At 32.5% G+C, this 13,710-nt stretch overlaps 1 protein-coding gene across 10 annotated transcripts in view; it reads left to right on the top strand.

Annotated features, from left to right (window-relative positions):
* Epha6 (EPH receptor A6) overlaps positions 1–13,710 on the top strand; it is an 850,021-nt gene that overhangs the window by 677,001 nt on the left and 159,310 nt on the right. For all 10 annotated transcript variants that reach the window (XM_058582915.1, XM_058582914.1, XM_046455343.2 and 7 more), the window contains one exon: positions 4,113–4,238. In XM_058582915.1, the coding sequence (XP_058438898.1) occupies positions 4,113–4,238 (126 nt within the window). The remainder of the gene's footprint in view (positions 1–4,112; positions 4,239–13,710) is intronic.

Genomic DNA, 13,710 nt, shown 5'->3' with positions numbered 1-13,710 from the left:
TCACGGGTGCTAGTTAAGTGCTCTACCACTGAGGTACAACACCAGCCCTGCGTTTATGTTTTAAGTTTTCAATTCTAAATTTTATCTAATTAAATCATTGTTTCCATTGGATACACATAGATCATAATTGTTACTTGCAACAAAGCAACATAATGAAAAACAATGTGAAGGAGCCATATCTCAGAAATTCCTATTGTGGGGATATTGCCCTTGTTATTAAACTTTTGGCATCCATGTTCAATTATTGATACACCTTCTTCAAAGAAGGGATTTCCTCTATTAGGGGTTTGTGTGCATATGTGGAGGGTAGGAGTTAGAAAATTTCACCTATTTTTATCTCTATTTTGTACCTAAAAAGGCTTCTCTTTAAAAAAAAAAACTGTTGGATTGTATTTATGGTAATTTGCTTCTGCTTTCTCGTCACAAACAGCCCCAGGAAGTAGGATCACTTATCATTTTTATTTGTCAAATGAGGAAATTGAGGCACAAAGGGTTTCAGGTCATAGTTTATTACCTTTTACATGAATTCTTAGTGTTGCCTAATTTCCAATATAGATTTATTTCAGATTGCTCTAATAAACAAATGCAAAATGGGATTTTGTTTCTTAGAGTTTATGTCAGATATATTTTAACTATTTGAAGCTGGTTAACCTAAAGGCCAACTCATTATCAAATACAGTATCTCAGTAATCAGAATCCTCCTTTAATTGATCAAGTCAGATGTCAGAATACAAGCATTGTCAACTTCTACTTTTTTGCACACCCTAGTCTCATTAAGTGACCAATTAATAGCAGCTATTTTTAAAAATCATTCATTACTCTTGTACATACTTCTCAGTGGGTGCTACTAGCATTTGGAGAAAGAATTCTCATTTTGCAGCAAGTACATCACATCTTGCAATACCTTCAGCCCTCCATGTACTAAACACTAGTAATGCCTTTTCCAGTTCATAATTTTATGATGCTCTAGGATGAAGGTAATACCAAAGTTGAGAACCACTGTACCACTGAAGGACTCAAGACCACTAGCGAACCAGACACTCAAGTATTGAGTTCGTAAATCAACTTAATAAATACTTAATGAGTATAAATAAAAATAAATACCCATGGAAAGTGACATTTCTCTGGCTAAACTTTATAGACATTGCTTCTTCTTTAGCTTCAATATAATTGATTAATTAAATTCCATAATTTCTTTTAAAAAATAATAATCTAGTCATAGATGGTCAGCAACTTGAGCAATTGGAGAAACCAGACCTAAATTATTTCACACCAAATCCTTAAGCTTAATTTCTTATAGATGAAGGGATAAGGAAATTCCAACCAAAAAGAATTTCAGTTTTTCCTGAATGAATTGTGAAAACTTAGAGCTGTAGTGCTTCATGCTTTTTCTATTGACAGGACTGACCTTAAGATGAAAAATGATAAGGAGTTATTCTCACATAATACAATATCTCAGCTGAATATGTATTCTTGTACAGCAGTTTTTCTGTTTTGTTTTTCATCTGTAAAAAAAAAAAAAATGAGAGCTCCTGTTGGAAGACACACCACAATAAATGAAAGACCTTCCTAACCATGGTAAAGAAGCATAACAAAGCCATGATGAATGATGCAGCAAATTGAGGGAAGGGAAAGCTGCTATTAAACACGACAGGCTGTCACAACCACAGAAACAGTAATCAGAGTAATCATAGCAATAAAATAATGTTTGTATTTAGTTCCTTTCAAGGAGCTAAAATAATGGCATCTTTTCTAAGTTCGCAGTTTTTGATAACGTTAGAAAAATAGCAAAAGCATAAAAATCTCTAAATGTGTAGCATATTAACATTATTTGGAGTTACTGTTCTACATACTTTTGTTGTTTTTCTTTAAACTTCCTTTAAGATTATTTTTATCCTTGCTTCTTTGTTCTGCATGACCAAATTATTCTTTTTCTTTATGATAATAGTTTTTCTTTCTTTCTTTCTTTCTTTCTTTCTTTCTTTCTTTCTTTCTTTCTTTCTTTCTTTCTTTCTTTAACTCAGGGATACTTTACTACTGAGCCACATCCCCAACCCTTATTTATTTATTTATTTATTTATTTTTATTTAGAGATGGGGTCTTTCTAAGTTACTAGGGTCTTCCTGAATTTGTAAAGCTGGCCTTGAACTTGGGATGGGATTCTCCTGCCTCAGCCTCCTGAGCCTCTGTGATTACAGGCATGTGCCACTGTACCCAGCTATGATAATATTCTTGACACCAGCTCCCTAATTACTTGATTTTAATAAATCAAATATCAGATAAAATGGAATTATTTTATTTTTAAGAGCATATAATTAAAATCTGCATGTCTTGTAATTAATTATTTTCCTATTATAATGATAGCATTTCTATTATAATCTTATACATGCCATATAAATGTATGATAAGCTTACCTCCATCAGGTACTCAGCTAAAGCCTTCATTGGTTATGAGGTTTCCCCAGACAATGATGAAACATCACAATGTGGAAAATGCCTTATATGGGAGACACTGCACACCAGTTTTTGTATTCTGTGATAAATATTCCACACAGTCGCAGAGAGAAATTAGTTCCACTGTTTCTTCAAAGTTACCTCAGAGAACCTTCTGACCTACCCCTTGGTACTTTCACTACTTCTCTTAATGTTGAAGGGTTTCTAGCTCTGCCTGATAGGACCAGTTTACTATGAAATGTATGTATACAGTATGTCATTTTCTGTCTATGCTTTCTTTAATACAGTGTATAATATATGGTCACCACCTATTAAAATGTACAAACTTTTATACAAATACCTCTGAAGATCTAACAGATTCTGGCTTTTCTTTATCAAAGACTTTCTCTATAGAAGGAAGAGTGTGGTCTACTTGGTCCCCTTAGTTCTGACCTAAATTCAAAGATGCTCCAATATTAACTTATTTTGGGAAGAAAATTTTGGTTGAGAAACAGAGTAGTGTCTTCAACAAACCCAGGATTTTTTGCTAAATCTCACCCCAGCATACAATCTGTGATGGTGCTCAGCCCAATGGGCATTTCAGAGGGCCCAGATGAGATAGATGCCTTCCAATCATCAGTGTAATTTGCCTTCAGGGTCCTATTGTGATTATACCTTAGATTGGCCATCTCCATTATCAGTGCTGTCCTTTCACTGATATCACATATATATTCGATTTACTTCCGAGTGATTTCAACATCTTTCAACTCATTGAGATGCCAAATGATAATGTTATTATTTCAAAATGCAGTATTTCTAACTCATATTCAAAGGATATCCTAATCTTTCAAATAGGAAATGGTTCGCTGTTCATTTTCACTCTATAGTGGAGTTTGATCCTGTTGTTTGTCAGTAATGTGACATCACTTCCCGTGTCCAGGCCTCAGTTGTTCATTTGAATAATGAGAGTATTGGATGATCTCTAAAGTTCTTTTTAGCTCTAATATTCTTTTATTCCATGTTACATCATATAATTTTACGGATAAATTTCAAAACAGTTCACTATTTTTTTCATCTCACATAGCCCTCCTAAAAATGAAAAAGCATATGGTTCTACCTTTGCAAACTCTAATGTCTTGTCCCTGACAGAAAACAAACTAAGAATTGTGCATGTTGATTGTTTTATTCTTGTTTCAAAAACATTTGTGATTACCATATGAATAAAACTCCTCCTCATTTTAGACACTAATACTAATACACCTAAAGCAAAACGCTGTTCATTTTGAAACAGCATGGATCACAGATTCCATCATGGCTGTTTTCTGAGTGTTTATAACGCATGTGAGTATGAATTCTGCAAACAATATAAATGACTGACATTTGTGTCTACCTGGACATTGTGTAGCATGACTTTCCGTTCTAAATGTAGATTTAAAAATTTAACTTATCATTCTGATGCTAAGTTTCTAAACCCTGTTTAATTGTAATAAGAGCTTTATTTCCAAGAAACGAAGCTATTTTTAAATTTATGAGTAAAAAATATGCATTACATTCCTTTCATTTCATACCTTCTTTATAATGTTTGATGTCTTTGTTGATTTTAGGTTTTATTTCAAGTGAATTATCAACCACTTTTTATACAGGCGACTTTGACTAATGCCAATTTTTATCTCTTAAAAGGATCCTTCCCGGCCATTGGGGTGGAGGCGTTCTGCCCCAGCTTCCTGAGGGCAGGGTTTTTAAATAGCATCCAGGCCCCGCATCCAGTGCCAGCGGGAGGATCTTTGCCCCCCAGGATTCCTGCTGGTAGGTATTTCAGGTGAAGTTTCTGCCACTGTGTATAGCAATAAGACTGTGCTAACAGGTGATAAACTTGCACTACAAAAATGAGTGTTTCTAAAATATGATGTAGAGAAGAAATGCAATTGTCTCTTTATAATGTAGCAACTATGCTTACAGTACCTAGTACTGTGAAAATAAAGAAAGTGGAAAGAGAATATGGACCTCAAATATCTGACCAGCCTAGTGTTGCCTTTGGGGGAAAGTTTTGTTTTCATAAATAAGAAGTAGAATTCAGATCCTTAATCTATAACTCAAGAATGAAACAGGGGGACTGGGGCTGGGGCTGGGGCTTAGTGGTACAGCACTCGCCTGACATGCGTGAGGCAATGGGTTCTACCCTCAGTACCACATAAATCTAAAATAAAAGATATTGTGTCCATCTAAAACTAAAAAAGTAAATATTAAAAAAAAAGAATGAAACAAGGATGGATTTAAGCCACTTGGCCAACTGGAATTGACCAGAAAAGAATTAAAGGATTAAATGTTCTTGATAGAAAGAGTCATTCCATATTTGTGTGAGTTTATAGAGATTTAATTAAGGTTCCGTTTCACTAAAGAAAAATAATTTGAAGAAAGGCCAGAACATAGCAAATTTGGAAGAAATTTTTGAGAAAGGAAATTAAGGTTCAGTTCTCTCTAAAAATGGCATTCTAGTAAAGCCACAAAGCAAAATATAGGATATTAAGCATTTTTAAATACAATTTCATTGTTTAGCAAAATACTTTGTGGGTTATCTACAGTATAACTATTATCACAAATTATTTTTTCCTGTCACTTAATAAAATACCCAGCTTCCTTCTCTCATTGTTTCTGAATGATGCAGATCTACTATATGTTTTATGTATCTTCATAAGACAAAATAGATTGATTCTTCAGGTTTTTATCATAATTCTTGTGTTTTATCATAATTAATATTACAAATTCTGGTAATGACCTCAGTATATTCAAGAGGGCTATCCCGGACAATAATGTGATTAAAAACATCTGGAAAGACTGAAAAAATTGATAAAAATAAATATCCCAGCATGCACATTTCTTCTTTTTTTTCTTAGAATAATTTTACATAACAAAACCTAAGACTATTACACTGTGTTTGTTTTTCCTTTCAATTGCACTGATGTATTTAAAACATATAAACATCAATAAACTATACATATGCTTTGATATAATTTGGTTTTATTATTGGAAAATTTACTGATATGGTTGGAAACTAGGAACCAAAATTAGGTGAACTAAAAAATTAGCAATTTTAATTATAATGGGTATTACGCCAACTTCTTTTTTCTTAAAAACAAATATGGTATCATAGAAATATTTTTATATTGTTGCAAAGTATTGGTGGGGAAAATCTATAAACTGAGAGCTCAGAATTAACTAATATAAAAGGCAGCTTTCATAAAAATATAATTAATATCTCAGTGATTAGAACTGAGGAGATGAACAGTTGATGTGTAGTTTAATGACATTAACCCTTAATGTCAATGACAAATCAGTGACTTTAGATATGTCAATGACTTTAGATATATTTGGCAGAAATGACATTATGAAGTTTAGTGGTGAATTGAATTATTCAACATTACTGGTTTAGAAAAAGGTGGAGGGAGCCTGTCATTTAGCCTGGGAATGATAGAAGAAAATGATCTTTCCACAGCACAAACACAGAAACAACTTTCCAGAGAGGGATCTCAAAAATCACCCTAACACTCTGTTCTTCTAGGCTTTATGCCAAATTAGCCTCCAGGTTTCATGGGAGGAAAAAAAACTCTACTCGGTTTACATGACTTATATACAAATCAGGTGTAACAAAATTGCTTCATAAAAAATTTATAGTTATAAACTTGTTCCTGTTCCTTCAAACTGATATTACCTCACTTTTTCTAGTTTGTATCACTTTGATAAGTGATCCCTGTATACTTTGTCTTTTACTTTTCTGTAAGCTGTTATATAGTTGTAAAGTTAATTTTTATCTTCTCCATTCAACTGTAGCTTATTTTTATAGAATTTCTTTCATAATTTTATGTGAAGAGGAATGCAGCATTAAACATGGGAAGATTTTGTTGTTATGTAGTTTTAAAACCCTAAAGTATTTTTTTTGCCATCTGAGAACTTAATGGATACCCCTTCAGGTCAAGAACATCAATTTGAAGGCAAGAAGCAATTCTTCCCATGGCCAACATCACCATACTTAAAATAGTCAGCCGAAGGCTGATGCCTACTGGGCAATTAATTTACCTTCTACATTGATTATATGTCACAGTATTTTGAGAGTCTCAAAATATTCCCCATGTTAATCAAGGAATTATCAACTGTTCTAATGATAATGCTAATTTAGTTCCCACCTAACCACATTCAAATGAAATGCATGACCATGTCTTATATAAAATAATTCCTTTGCTTCTTGTCACACTGTGCTATCAAAACACAATATTTCTATAGTACTTTTTTTACACTAACTGCAGTAATAAGATAATCAGTGAATCATGAGATCCAGGAAGCAGCTAAGCCTGAAATCAGCATTTATGTAACAGAAGTCAATTGTCACAAATTTCTACAAAGATCATAGTAAAGTGTTACTTTTCTTAGTTTCAGATATATATATATATATATATATATATAAAAAAAAACTCCAGGAAGTATTGCTGAAGGTTGAATAACAAGAAAACAGGAAAATTCTATGTGCAATTTAGATATAGATAATTTCTAAAACAAATTTATTATTAAAGATCTCCCTCATATTTCCTCTTTGTGGTTAATTTTGGCAGTGCTTTAGTTGTTGAGGGAAGGTTCTTCTGAAGCATCTTCTCAGTTTGCCAGCCTGTGCATTAAGTGCAAGGCTATAAATATAATAACCCTTTGAAATTTTTAAAATATAGTTGTAGTGGACACAATATCTTTATCTATGGATCTATCTATCTATCTATTTATGTTGTGCTAAGAATCAAATCCAGTGCCTCACACATGATAGGCAAGTGCTCTACCACTAAGCCACCACCCCAGCCCTCCTTTTGACATTTAAATATGAGCTTCCCTCCACTGTATGACTAGTGTTAGGTTCAAAGGAAATACCAAAGATGAAGTGAGACTCCTTCGCTGCTTACTCTGAATCTAATAATAGGACAAATATGAACTCATGGGAATTGAAAAACTAGATTTGCAATTACTGAGTATAGGATTAATAAATATTATTTATTTACCCTCTGGAAAGAGGGGCAAAAGCTTTTCATATCCTCACTATTGTCCCCTGCCTAGACATGTTAGGAAAAGGATTCATAATCCAGTTTTCTATAAAACAATAACATGTCCAACTGTAATATCATTTCTATAGCAAAGGACTTACAGTCCTGAGACTATATTAAAATGTCTTCACAGTCCATTAACAATGGTTATCAATATTTTCCTTTCCATATTTCATGTGAAATCCTATCTAATCTGGAGTCAGGGCAAATATTGCATGCACTATTAACTAGTCCAGAATTTTCTTTTTCAGAAAGTTTATGGTTTGGATGTTAGAAATAGACCAGGAATTATAAATAAGTTTGAAGCTGTAGGAAGTGTAGAATCTGGTGAATATAATATTATCAAGTTTTGATGCATACAAAGAACTGAAAAATAGAACAAAACTATTTACAACTAGGTGACAAACTTTGAAGGAATATACATTAAATTAGGGAAATTGGCATGAACTCAATATATCAAGGGAAATCAACAGTGAAGAAGTAAATACATTTTAAATACAATCAAACTCAGTTCATAAAAATCAAAGTAAGCCATTTCATTTATTCATATTTTCAAGCATCCTAAAAAGTTAGTAACTTTGTTTTAGATCCACAATTTGACATTTCCAAACAAATTACTTCCGACAAAAAAAAAATCTCTAGGCCATAGTTCTTCCAATAATGATTATTTGTTGAACATATTTCTATAGTTTATATAAAAATTTGCTTTAGAGTCATTAAAAGAAAAAAAAAAAGAAAAAAAAAAGAAAAGAGACCCTTTTCTTCAATGGATACGTGTATGTGCTATACATTTTATAGTTAAGGATGTTGCCATTACCCTGGATGAAGTATGTGAATGTGTTTTTTTGGTACCTACCTTAAACCAATAGTTAATTGTGAAGGAAATTGGAAACACTAGATTAAATGTTCAAAGTAAAATCCTGAATAAACCATTCAAATGTTTTATAGTAAAAAGAAATTCCTTTATCTGGATACTAACTCCTAGCTTCTTTATTTCTTGGCATTTACATGATTTCAACCCCCAGTGCAGACATACTCCATGCCCATCTGCATGGCTCTCCCTAGATAATTCTCTTTCTCTAAAGTTTTTGCAGCTGCAGACTTTAGAAGAAACCCTTCAGAATGACAACTATTAAAAAAAAAAAAAAAAAAGCCTAAGATGGGGACTCTGAGGCAGGTCTGGGCAGGAGACCAAGATTACTTACTGCTATTTCAGGAAGGGAGAGAGGCATAGAGAAGATAGGGTCACCGACAGAATGACAAACACAACTAAAAACTTTCTCACAGTTTATGAGTTTAAGGACTCCTGTGGACAGATAGTCCTGATAGGGTGGTACAGGTCATAAATTCTGATTCCTTTCAGATTGTACTTTGTTTCTTAGCCAAAAAATAAGACTCTTTGTTGTCTAAAGGACCAAGTGAAAAGTTGGTGATTTTTTTAAAACTCCCTCCTCAATCCCAACTTTGAAAATCAAATGGAGACTGTAGACTCTTCCCCCAAGAAAATGGAATACGGTCGTGCATGTAAATGTTTTTGTACAATTTCAGGAGGTCTCTGAATACCCTGAAGTCCATAAATGAAGAAACCCTGTTTCTTAAGAACTCAATGTTCTGAATATAAAGTTATGCTTCACTGACATAAGTGAGCATTATCATCTTTATGCAAGACTGACAGTGCATTTTAAAAAAAAGAAAAGAAAACAGCTGCAGGATGAATTTCATAGCAGGTTGTTGAACATTTACAAAGTGAATTTCTTTCTTTTTTCTTTTTTTTATCCTGCCAGAAAGACATGAAAATCTTAAAGGAGCCTTTAAATAATCTTTTAGTAGTTCTTTTTACTTCTCTATTCAGCAGCTTTAGATAGTTTTAGCCTTTGACTTTAGCTAAGCCTTCTTATTAACATAACTGCTTCTTCCATCTCATTATCATTTGAATAAGTATGAATCTAAAAAATATGAATCATATGTGTGTGTGTGTTTATATTCTCATTGAGAACATATTAAGCCCCTACAGATTGTTATGTTTTATTATTACACATTTATTTTGGTCCTATTCAAAGAAACAGTCAACACTTTTAAGATTCATCCAAGAATCATTTTCTTCTCATAAAGAAAAATCATAAAATCTTAACCAGTTTCATAATTTAGCTGAATCTCTCTGTGAGTCAGTATTTAATCTTGGTGTTGACTGGGTAAGTGTTCTTTATTCAGTGTTTTCACCTTGATTCAAAATATGATAAGGAGCCAGCTACTCTGATGCCACTTCGCCTCCAAGGAATGACCCCACAGGGTGGCATGCCTGCCATTAAAGGCTGCTGGGCCACTTAAAAGCATAAGTGAGACAGACTGGCCCTGTTATAAACCTTGTCTGCTCTCAGTCCTCATTTATTTGTTTTATAGGACATAGTCTTTTCATGAGTCTAGTCACAGAGGTCTTAGAGTACATTTAATAAAATTGAACGTGTAAAAAATAAAATTAGACACCTTTTAAGAGCTTCAGAAAAGAATTAAAAATAAATAGTAATTTGGAGAGAAAAAGTATGTAATGATTTAATTGAATCGTATATAGGATTCATTTAGCAAATGTTTTTTCCATTATAATTAAAATTTCATGACAAATGAACTATGTAACTAAGATACATTAAGTATATCCTGTCCAAAGGTTTGTTTTATTTTTAAATTTTCTGATCTTTTTTTTTTTTTAATAATGAATGATACAGAAGACCAGACATTATTTTTTTCACTTATGTGGCTGTAAGACACTTTTGTAGCCAGAAGTAAAGTTTAGCATTTGGATCACTATTGGGAAACACGATAGTTTCAATAAAAGCTTAGGGACTCTTAAAATATACTGGGTGCAACAGCTCCCCCAGTGTTGTCTCCAGGGGTTTTGCAAAAATGTATCACCCTGTTGCTCTTAAATTTTCTCATATATGCTCTTATAACTGAAATTTCAACTGCTAAGCCTTATCCTAAAAAGTCTCATGAAAATAGTAGAATAATTTCAAACAAATTGATTTGGATAACTCAAATCAATTTAAGATAACTATGGAAAGAGAAAGCAAAATCTAAAGATATTTCCTGCCAGTTTCCTTAGGACATATATGCTGTTTATATAGTTTGTTTTAATATTTTTAGACCTTGAAAATTCTAAAACTTCTCAACAAATATCTTTGGGAGCCGCACAGTGTGTGATCCATAATGTCTTTCCAGGATGTGGCTAAAATAAGACATGGAGATTTAGGATGATTCTTTATGTTTATCAAATTGTTGTAAAGCATGCAGTCTCTGGAAGTAGATTGCCTGGCTGCAAGCCCTGGCTCTGCCAATTGCTCACTGTGTCTTGGCAAGTTGCTTAAATGCTAAATATATCAGTAAACTAATAACTACACTCCCACAAAGGTTAATATGAGGGTTAAATCAGTTAGTTTATGGAATGTCCATCAACAGTGCCTAACATACTAAAGAATTTACATATAATTCAGCATACACATATATGCTGATTTAGATATAATATCTATTTAAAAACTGGGGAGGAAGGGAAGGAAAGGGGAAGTACAGGGGACTGAAGCACTTTGTATTTCCTGAATGGATGATTACATCCAAATGAACCCCACTATTATATATAACTATAATTCACTAATAAAAACATTTTAAAAAGCTGATCAAAAGTTATCTGCACAAAAGATTTTTAAGAAGGAAACCGAAAAGCAAAGTAGCATGCAATTATTTATGTCATAAAGTTTAATTTTTGAACTCAGATTCTATATAGTGTTTCAAGGCATGAAAATTTTCTGTTGGGTGTCGCCCATTGCTATCTAACAGTAAGTAAACTATTGACTATTCTGTAATTGATTATTTCTTTCATAATAGTTGGAAAGCAAAAAATTCACAAAAATTCAAAACATATGCTTTTAATTTGACCATTATATTACTCTTTTAAGCACATAATACTAAATCAAGAAAAACATTTTTAAGAACTACTTTATTACTAAAATTTTGCAATATGGTTAGTGTCTTACAGTGAAAGCACAGCCTCACCTTAGGCATCTTTGCCTGTAACTTTTATTGCCACCAGGACACTTTAGGTAAGGAGAAATCTTTTTGCCTATATGGTAATTTCTAATAAAACAAATCCGGATTACTGCAACCTGTACAATCAGAAAAATGAGAAATTATACCCCATTTGATTCAAATGTATGAATTGTCAAGATCATTGTATTGTCATGTGTAGCTAATAAAAATAAATAAATAAATAAATGCTCCTGTTTTTATAAATGCAGGTTGTCCCTCCTAATTTCTGCTCACCTGTTTTAATCCTAGAAAACATTTTATTCTTCAAGGATATTTGGATCATCTCTAAATTTTTAAAAAAGCAAAAGAAATTAAGAGGGGGGGAAAGGGAACCAAATCAACTCATTGATTATATAGACACATGAGTTGCAAATTTCTCCAAGGTTAAAATCATCAATTCCCGATTAACCATAAGATATGTTGTTACAGACAAATCTACCAGTACAGTACAGAGGATACAATAAAGCTAGATAGATAGAAGGTAAAAACCTACTTCCAGCAGAAGCTATTTTTAAGAAACATATACTATGTTATTTTTTAAAAATCCTATTTGGATTATTTCACTCTAGTAGAAATCATTTTGTTCAATAAAACAACTTTCAAACTTGTTGGTTTTAAGTATTTAGACTTTAAATGACCTTTGAAATCATCAGGAGAGCTTACTCATTGACCTTAGACATTTTTAGTAATGAACTTTCTTAACTCTATAAACCAATTCATAGCTTAGGATTGCGCATCAAGTCAGTAGGTAAGATATAATACTCAAAATATATATATTCAGTCGTTAATGGAGCTATTATTGGGTAATTCCATATTTAGTATTAGTTGCCATTCTCAATGCTTGATATACATTATCTCTTTCAATCTCACAATGACCCTATAGAAGGAGAGGTTATTATACAGAATATAGAAGCACTCAAATGAACAATTCACAATATGCAAATGAGAAAAGATGAAATGAAAAGTGAGTGATGAAAGGTCACTTGTCGAAATTAGACCAAGTTTTCAGTATTAGGCTATCTGAAACTAATCTTATAACTTCTAACTAATCTCATGACTCATAAGGTAGTGCACTGTACTGGGTGTATGAGGTAAAAGATAACCAATCATCCAAGTTTGCCTGAAAACAAAATTTTCAGTGCTACAAAAGAGAACATATTGGATCATATAAAACATGTAATTTGCAGTCATTTTAACTTTCACTTTGCCACAGGAGATAAAATAATTTTCATACCAATATTAAAACACAACAAAATACAGAAATTATCTATTTTTTAAAAGTTTTGCTATAGAGTGGACTAATATAATAAAGGCAAAGCAGATAATTGTGAACAAAAGGGGAAGGAAGAAATGTGTACCATTTTTGAGCAACAATTATTGCCACACACCATGTTAATTATAGAGTCCTAATCTTTTCAAAGTTTTTTTATCAAAATCATAATTTTTATAACAAATACTTAGGACTAAATGAATATTAACATTCATTCTATTATTTCGATAACTCTTTCTATGTCTAGAATTATTCTCAGAGAACATCTTTATGTTCCTGTTGACATTCAGCTCAAGTAAAAAAAAAAAAAATTGAGAGTATTCAACTCACTCTATGCCAAGGTCTGTTCCAGATGGTGAGATTCCAGAAAAACAATTAAGCCTAAATTCTGGCCTCTCTAAAGGTTGCTTTAGAGTGGGAAAGAAAGACCTGATTGCTAACATAAATATCATATCATAAATATCATTTAAAGGAAGGAGAAGGTACATAATCAAGACTTCCTGAAAGGGAAAATAATTCATGGGAGAATTTACAATGGTCATGGTATTTAACCTGCTTTTAAAAAAAAAAAAGTATGTGATTTTACCAAGTGGAGGTAGTGAGAAAGAAATGTTGCAAAGAAAACAAGATGCAAGTCATACTCAGGGAAATATGAGTCACCTCAAGAATTTGAAAAACACAAGGTATGGAAGAAGGGGGAGATCAAAAGATGGCATTAGAAATGAAGGTAGAAGAGACACTAAGAAGAAACTTAAGTGCAAAGGAGTTTAGACTTTAATCCTGCAACATGCTATGCAATAAATAACACAGTCATTAAATGGAAGAACGAGACATTCTTTATGTAACCTTTATAGTA

The sequence above is a fragment of the Marmota monax genome, unplaced genomic scaffold (genome assembly GCF_021218885.2).
Source record: "Marmota monax isolate L192 unplaced genomic scaffold, Marmota_monax_Labrador192_F-V1.1 WCK01_AAM20220418_F8-fsc00053, whole genome shotgun sequence".
Taxonomy (NCBI): domain Eukaryota; kingdom Metazoa; phylum Chordata; class Mammalia; order Rodentia; family Sciuridae; genus Marmota; species Marmota monax.
This window is presented reverse-complemented; position numbering and strand designations above follow the sequence as displayed.